We start from the raw sequence: 8,715 nt of genomic DNA on the forward strand, positions 1-8,715 counted from the left end.
TACCGTTTTGTAGTACTTGTGGAGCTCTATCATACCTGATTGAGTTGGTTCGAAAACATTGATTCTGAAAGAAGTTATGGCAGGGCCCGCGAAGGCCCGGCAAAGGCCCGGATTACAAGTATGCATTTTTCCACTATTTGGACGTTTTTTTTCTTTCGTCACCTTGTTATTTTTTTCATGGAGCTCCATTCACTTTTTTCCGAAAAACCTGTCACTTTTCACACCTGGCGATGGGAAAAATGATGAATTGAACGGGTGACATTTTTCCAGACACTTTGATATATGTTATTGTTTTTTTTCCAGAATTTCAGACTTTTTTTCCTGTTTCTCATAGTTTTCAAATTGTCGAAAAAATCGAGTTTTTATTTATGACAAACTGTGTTATCTAAACCCAAACAAGCCAAAGAAGAACAATTTTTTGCTCAAATTGTCAAGAATTTTCCCATCAAAGTTCGTGTCCACTTTCTATGAAGTCTTGTCACTCAAAAAGAACCCGGATTCTAGAATTAAAAAAACACTCCTCCGCACTTTTTCTTCTTTGTCTTTTTTTGGAGTAATTCAAAACTTTTGATACTGGCTTTTTTTGCGTTTTGTTTGGAGATGAGATCTGGAGAATTTGGAGCATCTTTTTGTGCACGAACATTTTTTAAAAGTAATTTCAAAGTGGTTTAGATCAGGATAATTTGCTTTCAATTTTTTGATTTCTTGGAGTCTTCCCACTTTTTAAAAACTGATATTGAGTCATCGTTAATGACCAATAACTAGTTGATTTTAAAAAGTTGGGAATCAGATAATTTAGAATTTTGATTATTGACATTTTCCTTCCATTTCTAAAGGAAACCTCTAATAAAAGAGCCTCCTACAACTTTGACCTAATTATCTCAGTTCATGTAAAAGATATCAAAAAGTAACCAACTGAAAAAATGTTCATCAAAATTTCAAAAATATTTTATCAGTTGACTATTTTTTGACAGCTATAACAAGAATTGAGATAAATTGGGTTAAAAATGATAGCTTGGGTGCCTTTCTCAGTGCCCTTCTGAAATTCGATTTGTAATTGTCGGTGCTGACTCTTCGTCATTTTTAACAAGTTACAGACAATTTCAGAAAAAGTATGAAACAGAAAATTTTGCTGCAAACTCAAAATACCGTAACACCTGTAAGAAGGTCCCCCATACTGTCAAGTTCGAGCCAATTTTTCTTGGTTCCTGTGAAAGATATCGAAACTTTGCCAACTGATAAAATTTTGATCATAACATAACAAATATTTTGTCAGTTGATAACTTTTCGATATCTTTAACAGGATCCGAAAAAAATTGGGTCAAAGTTTATAGTGTGGGTGCCCTAGCAATGCAGTTTTTACGGTATCTAAGAGTAATTGAAATAAATTTTGTCGAAATTGACCGTTTAGAGCCCTTCTATTTCAGGTCTTGCAAATACTGTTTTTTTTTGAAGTCTCATCTGTGGTGTATACTATTTCGGCTTTAAAATGTTTTTGACTAGTTAAAGACAATTTAACAAATGTATGCAACGGAAAAATTTAAAATTTAGCTCTCAATATTTTTCCAGAATTTAATAGAATCCATGAAGTTTTCAGATTGAAAAAAACTAATTTCAAATATACTTGTACTATTCAATTATCAAAATTAAAAACTAATTTTAGATCTCAATGGAGCTCGAACAAATTATGCAATTTTTAGATTTTTCTGCAATTCAAAATCACTAATTTTGTAATTCTAGTCATATAATCCAGCGTTAATTATCTTGTTTCAAAGAAAAATGGAAATATCTAATTCTGAATTCTCAATGGAGCGAAAGTGCAGTTTCTGTCTCATAATTTGACATAAACTTGAAACTGCATTTTTTTTTCTCAAGCTAAAGATGCAGAACTTTTTTCTCTCGTGTGTTTGATCACATTTGTATCTCCATCGATCATTCGAAAAACCACAAAACAATCAAAAACCATTGAAATCTGAAAATTTTCGAAAAAGACATAGCATCGTGATAGTCGGTAGTAACTATCTAATCCGGATTAACTCTTACTTCTTTTTTCAGTTTCTAAAAAGTCATCATTCCTTCAGGAAGTTTCTGGAAAAGAAAATCTCTGACCTCATCAAGAAATGTTTGATCTAAGGACCTGGATCCGGGTCTCTTTTTCATCTAGAAAAAAATGTTACCTGATATCTTTTTGGGATTGTCATGAAAGAATATTAAATAAGAAGGAGTTGGGGTTTTGTATGTCTAACATATCTATTTTTCATTTCTTCCTTCTTTTTTCTTTCTTTTATTTTTCAACTCATTTCTCTTTTCATGTATTTTTTCCTTGTGTTGATAAGGCTTCACTTTCTGAAAGCCTATGTCAAAATTCTGCAAGGAATCACGTAATGAACAAAAAATTTTTAAAGAATTCGATATCCGAAATTCAATAACCAACATGCAATAATTTTTTTCCGTTTTGAGATTCTATTGAATTCAAATTACAAATATAAAATTTCGTTAACTGGAAATTCTAGTTTGGGTTCTTTTTAAAAACCGTTTGGAAACCAAAAAAATTGTAAATCCAAAAGCATTTTTTGCAAAAATATGAATAGGTTTCTAATTGGGAGGGTTGGGATTTGATTTTCAATTATTAGGAAAAATTTGGAATCAAAAATCTGGAACAATTTTTTTTTAAATTACAGGAAAATTCTGTTTCGAAACTTTTGTAAAAAATTCCAGGTGAAATTCATTTAATTAATGGAATGATCGAACAATATTTTTCACAAATTCTACATTTTCTCCCTGAGTTTCAGTTACTGTTTTCTAACTTTCATTATGAATAGAATATTCTAGTACAAAGTTCGAAGCTGTGGATGAGTAACACCGTGGGCCGCAGCCGAAGATCCAAAAACGACAACTACCGTAACCTAAAACTATTCTTATTGTTCGAATTTAATATCTTTGTTTGAGAAAAGTAAAAGAAAATAAAAGAAAATCGGTTAAAACGAGAACATATACTTTTAGGTTTCGGTAGGTTATAGTAGCTCTCTTCCACATCTTCTATTTTTTTTGGCAAGAATATAAATTTGGAACAAAAAAAATGGAGCAATCGTTGAATTTTCGCATATCTATGGCGGAAATCAAATTTGAGACTTTTCATTGTTCTAAACTTTCTGTTTGGAACACTAAAATTTTGAATCTCATTATTCTCACAAGCCATTTTTTATCGGGAATCTTGAATTTTTGAGTTTTCAGCTTGGTCTCCAAATTTTCTTGGCCTTTTAAGAAGATTCAGAGGATTCAGAAAACCCAGAAAAGAATGAAAATTCCCTGGGGACAAAAAACAAAAAACAAAGCTTCTGGAGAAGGAAATAAATAATAGTGTTTTGTGTGTGGGGTAATTGAGTGAATTGGAGAGAAAGTGCTAGGTTTTTTTCCGCCTCCATTTTTTTCCGGTACTACACTTTCATTAACCTCCTCACTCATGTTTTTGCTCCATTCTGAGCCCCCATTTCTTTTTTCCCTAGGCATCAAATTTTTAATTTTTAGACCCAAAGTACATGGACTTCCTCTGTCTATCCATCCTTTGATCCTGGTGTTTGATTTTTTTTTCAATTTTTCTTTTCTTGGATTTTTTTTCGTTTTTCCAGCGTTTCGAGGACTTGCGAACCGGGAACTTCTAGGAATTTTTTAAAGAAGCCAAATTTTAAAAATGTCTAGGGACATTTTGAACTCTGCATTATGATGATGTTGGTTTTGAAATTTGATCATTTGTTATAGGGATTCAATAATGGAGAAAAAGGACTAGAAAATATTTTGCAAAAGTAAAATAGTAGTTGTTTCTTTGCTTTTTTTTAAAGCGAAACATCGTACTTTCTCTAATAGAAGCTCACCGTATACGCGCACTTTGAGTTCAATTATCTTGGTTCCTGTAAGAGATATCAAAAATCTGTCAACTGACAAAATATTGGTGATATTATGATAAACAATTTATCAGTTTAGAAATTTTTTATATTTTTTACAGGAACCGAAATAATTGAGCTCAAAGTGAACGTGTTGGTAGGCTTACCGTAAAACCTGTAATAGAAGTGCCCCCTTTCAACTTTGAGCTCAATTATCTCGGTTCCTGATAAAGATATCAAAAATGTGTCAACTGATAAATTGGTTATCATGATAGCAGCAACAATTTATTAGTTGACAAATTTTTAACATCTTTATCAGGAACTTTTTCAAAATATTTTTCGGTTTCCAAAATGTTAAATGAAACTTGGGGGCCCTTCTATTACAGGCTTCATAGAACTTGCTGCTCATTTGCTTATCGTTCTGAACAATTCGTCATATTTTCCTTTATTATCCTAATTCACTTTTTAGCATATTTCCCCCTTCGTTCATGACTAATTCATAACAGTTTTAGGCATCTCATAAGATTCCCATAAATTTGTATTTTCCCAAGAAAATTTACCGAAAACAAAATGTTTTTCGAGGAAACAAAAAATGCACAGCGCGAAGAACCATCCGGTAATTTTAATATTTCCATGAACCATCACCCCAGAACATCACAACATTCTCATTAGAAGATCCCCTTACATTTTCTTCGTTTTCCACGTTTTCTGAAAAAGACCAAGGGACCGACCTAATTTGTGATGTCTTGAAATAAAAAGAAATTGGAGAGCGAGAAATAGTGAAAAACAAGAAAAGTGAAAACAGGTTCATGAAAGTTTGATTTTGGTCTCTTCAGTTTTATAACAGGACCAATTTCGTGCGAAATGTTGTCTGTGCTCTTTGAGCATTTGAATCTCCTTTTTTTTCTAGGGAAATGGTTTTGCTGGAGAATTATATATTTCAGCGAAGAAAATATATTGACAGTTCCTTTTTTGAAAGAAAATTACACTTTCAATGAAACCGTAAAATATGGAAGCCTGTGGTTTTTCTGCTACTATAGTCTATAGACAAAAAAAATTCAAAAATATTATGCACAAGCCATTTTGAGGTACTCTGGGGAGTTCAAATACTTTTGGAGAAATAATGTTAGAAGTAGAAAATTCAGGAACGTACTAGCTTTAAGCGATTTCCGAGTTTCTCAAGAAGTATTGCAATGTTTAGTGGAATAGTTTTGAAAAGTTCAGTTTTTGTCAATTTCCTGAAATGGTAAAAAAAATACAAGCCTTACTGTTCTCAAACTTTCTAGAAGATTTTCGAATCTTCACTGAGAAAAGTTCGAAATAGAAAATCTAATTTCAGTTTTGGGGAGAGTTCAAAACAGTGCCGAGAAATTTATAGTTTTTGAGATGTAACAGCGGGGGCCGCTGTTTGTACATATGCTGATTTTTTGAATTTTTTTTCGAAAATTTTTAAATTTTTTCTACAAAATTTATTCAAAAACTCTATATTTTTTGGCTACTTTCTACTTTGATAATTTTAAAAAGTATGTAACTTTTTTCTTTTTTAATTCAATAAAATATCCCAATTTTTCACTGGAATTTTTTTACTGAGAAAGGGCGGGCCGGGCTGGGTCACGGGCCGAACCGGGCCCGTTGCAAGTATGTTTTTTTATCAAGTGCCCAGAATTTTATAAAAATAATAATTTCGATACTTCAATTTTCAAAATTTACTTTTTCAACTCTACCATATTTGCAGGACATCAATGAATGATGGTTCATTCCTCTTTTACATCCTGGTTACTTTATTAAAATTTTTGGAGTTTATCTCAATTATTTTAACGTCTAGTCACATCTTTAGGATAACCATCCCATCAGGAACTAATTTCTAAATATAAAGGACACTTCTCTTATTCATTTCTTCCCGTCTTCCGCCTGAACTCTTCTATCCATATCCAACAACTGCTACTACTCACACCTTCTTCCCATTCGTCATCAAAAATTTTATTCTTGTCGTTTTTCCTTGTAAAAACCACCTCATTGAAAATGTATAGAGAAATAAGGGGGTTGTAGACATTTATTATCCCCCGCTGTGTTCACCAAAACGAAACGAAAATTTGTCGTCCCGTTTTAAAAGCTCAAAAAAAGAAAAGAATGAAAATTCGATTAGTTGAACACCTGGATCTCTCAAAATCTAATGTTTCAAAAATCGTGATCTCTTTTCTTTTCTCTTCTCAGAAATTTCGCTTCCCCTAAAATCCTCATAGACAACGGGAATTCCAATTATTTACCCTTCTCTCTTCTTCCCTTTTGTCGGTACCACCGAAAGTGGGCGGAGCCTATGGAATTTTAATTGAGCTCTTCCTTTCTCTCTCGTCTTTCACCTCCATAATTACACTGCCATCATAATTACGAGTTATGACACGTGCCTCGTCATCTAATTGAAATTTGCTCGACCTTTTGACCTGTATATAGCTTCAATGAAATTGTTGCATTTTGAGAATTAAAAAAACTACTGTTTCAATTATCTTTTAATTTACTAGAGTTCTGTTTATTTTATTCATAAGCTGGAGCTAACTCTGAAATTTTCAGTTACTTTTTTGTACACTTCATAAGTAGCCAATTGTCGTTAGATGTTCCTCTACTATTGTTGAAATGCTTGAAAAATCAAAAAATCAATTCTAGATTTCCACAACTTCTGAATACCTCCACTAATTCCTTACACGTTTTCAGATGACCAACGAAACAGAAGAAACGTGTCATCGATTTATAGACAAACATCCGGATCTGACCAACGAGCCAAGTGTCCTCGTCAGCTTCTCCATTATGTACCTTCATATTTTCCTTCTAGGCATTCTTGGAAATTCGGCGGTTTTGTGAGTTTATAAACAATTTAAAAAATACATTTTATCTTAATTGAAACTGATCTTAGTTGCAAAACTGAAAGTGCTTTGTTTTAATTGTACTCGTCACTATTCTGAAACCGTAACCTTATTTTCCAGGTACCTCACCATGAAACACCGTCAGTTGCAAACCGTCCAAAACATATTTATTCTGAATCTATGCGCTTCAAATGTGTTGATGTGTCTGACAAGTCTTCCAATCACATTTATCACCAACGTCTACAAACAATGGTTCTTTTCGTCGCCAGTTTGTAAACTGATTCCGTTGGTTCAGGTGAGTAAATTGAAATTAGCAATGACGAGCCGATTATAAGTGGGAAGTTTCAAAGAAATCTATGATCATTCAGAAACGGTATTTATTCAGTATTTTTTAAATGATTTTCAATTATGCGCCTTTTTACTGTTTCATTAACTTTGTTTATTGTAAACTCTCTGATAGAACTTCTTTTTGCTGAAATCTGTAGTTAAAGATACCAAAAACCTGTCAACTTGTAAAATGTTTGTCATAATATCACCAACATTTTCGCAGTTGACGAGTTTTTGATATCTCTTGTATAAATTGAAATAATTGAGCTCACATTGAATATGAAGGTTGGGCTTCTTTTAGTATTTACGGTGAATACTTCTATCATTTCTTGTGAAATCGTAGGAGTTTGTACCAGTTTCTTTTCTGTCTAGTCACATGCTTGAGATACCCACCCCATCAGGAACTAATTTCCAAATCTCATAGGAACCGAAAAAACTGAGCAATAAGTGTAGGCATTTACAGTACTAGGAGACCTTACTGTAGCTCTTATTTTGAAAAATACTCTAAAACAATACTAATTGAAACTTCTAGGGAGCCTCAATCTTCGTCTCCACATTTTCGCTCTCCGCCATCGCACTGGACCGCTACAACCTCGTCGTCCGTCCCCATAAACAAAAACTAAGTTCCCGAAGTGCAATGATGATTGCTCTCCTAATCTGGGTGATCAGTGTAGTCGTATGTATGCCGTATGGTTGGTATATGGACGTCGAGAAGATCTCCGGACTCTGCGGAGAATACTGTTCGGAGCATTGGCCGTTGGCTGAAGTTAGGAAGGGATACACGTTTCTAGTTCTGATAACCCAGTTTTTGTTCCCATTCGCTACAATGGCTTTCTGCTATTATAACATCTTTTCGAGATTGAGACAGAGGTAAGGGTGTTGGGGTATCAGTGTTGAGGATCCGTAATATAAATTTCTTAGAGTTGAAACCAAACTGAAGAAGCTTTCCGAGAGATCTCAGCTCTTGGAAAATAGCACAACCTGTGGAACTACTAACCATATCGTTAGTATCAATGCGGTGAGTTCAACTATTGATTCTATGTCTAACGGCCAAGCAGTAGTTTGATATGGAAGATTAATCTAGATTAGAACATTGCAAAACGGAAAGTTTTCAGAGAGTCACATTAATAATCAAGGTAATGTTTTCAAGATAAAGAAAAGTGAAACTTCTAAACTAATTTTTCTTTTTCAATTTTTCAAAATCGTTATAATTTATCAGTGGTGATGGTGAAGATATTTGGTGATGTTTTGTAATTTTCATAATCTAAAAAGTTGGTGGTCGATCAAACTCTGAAAAGGGAAATCCCGATATACAGACACACAGACAGACAGTTCCCACGACGCTGGAAGTAGGATTTCCATGCGGGTAGCGATATACCCGCCCGCACCCGCAGCTACCCGTACCCGCCCGTACCCGTACCCGCTTGCTACCCGGAACTTTTTGTGTTTGCAGACAATGCGCGCAACTTCACGACAATTCGCGCGCATTTTTCGGTCTCTTTCCGAAACAAATTCGTCCATTTTTACTGACTGATGAATTTTCATACCTGAATTATTTTTATTTTCACTTTAAAACTATTTTCTACATTAATAAGCGACAAAGATTGTCAAAAAATCATTTGAAAAAAAAATTTAATCGAAGTGTCGGC

The 8,715-nt window shown here is 33.6% G+C and overlaps 1 protein-coding gene across 1 annotated transcript in view; it reads left to right on the plus strand.

Moving 5' to 3' along the window:
- Cbr-npr-2 overlaps nt 1-8,715 on the plus strand; it is a gene marked incomplete at both ends in the record, with an annotated part of 16,126 nt that overhangs the window by 5,214 nt on the left and 2,197 nt on the right. Inside the window, 6 exons of the mRNA XM_045235285.1 lie at nt 6,591-6,733; nt 6,860-7,034; nt 7,599-7,936; nt 7,988-8,120; nt 8,182-8,207; nt 8,420-8,482. Of these exons, the coding sequence (XP_045096939.1) occupies nt 6,591-6,733; nt 6,860-7,034; nt 7,599-7,936; nt 7,988-8,120; nt 8,182-8,207; nt 8,420-8,482 (878 nt within the window). The remainder of the gene's footprint in view (nt 1-6,590; nt 6,734-6,859; nt 7,035-7,598; nt 7,937-7,987; nt 8,121-8,181; nt 8,208-8,419; nt 8,483-8,715) is intronic.

This window comes from Caenorhabditis briggsae, assembly GCF_000004555.2.
Source record: "Caenorhabditis briggsae complete genome, chrIV, whole genome shotgun sequence".
Taxonomy (NCBI): Eukaryota; Metazoa; Nematoda; class Chromadorea; order Rhabditida; family Rhabditidae; genus Caenorhabditis; species Caenorhabditis briggsae.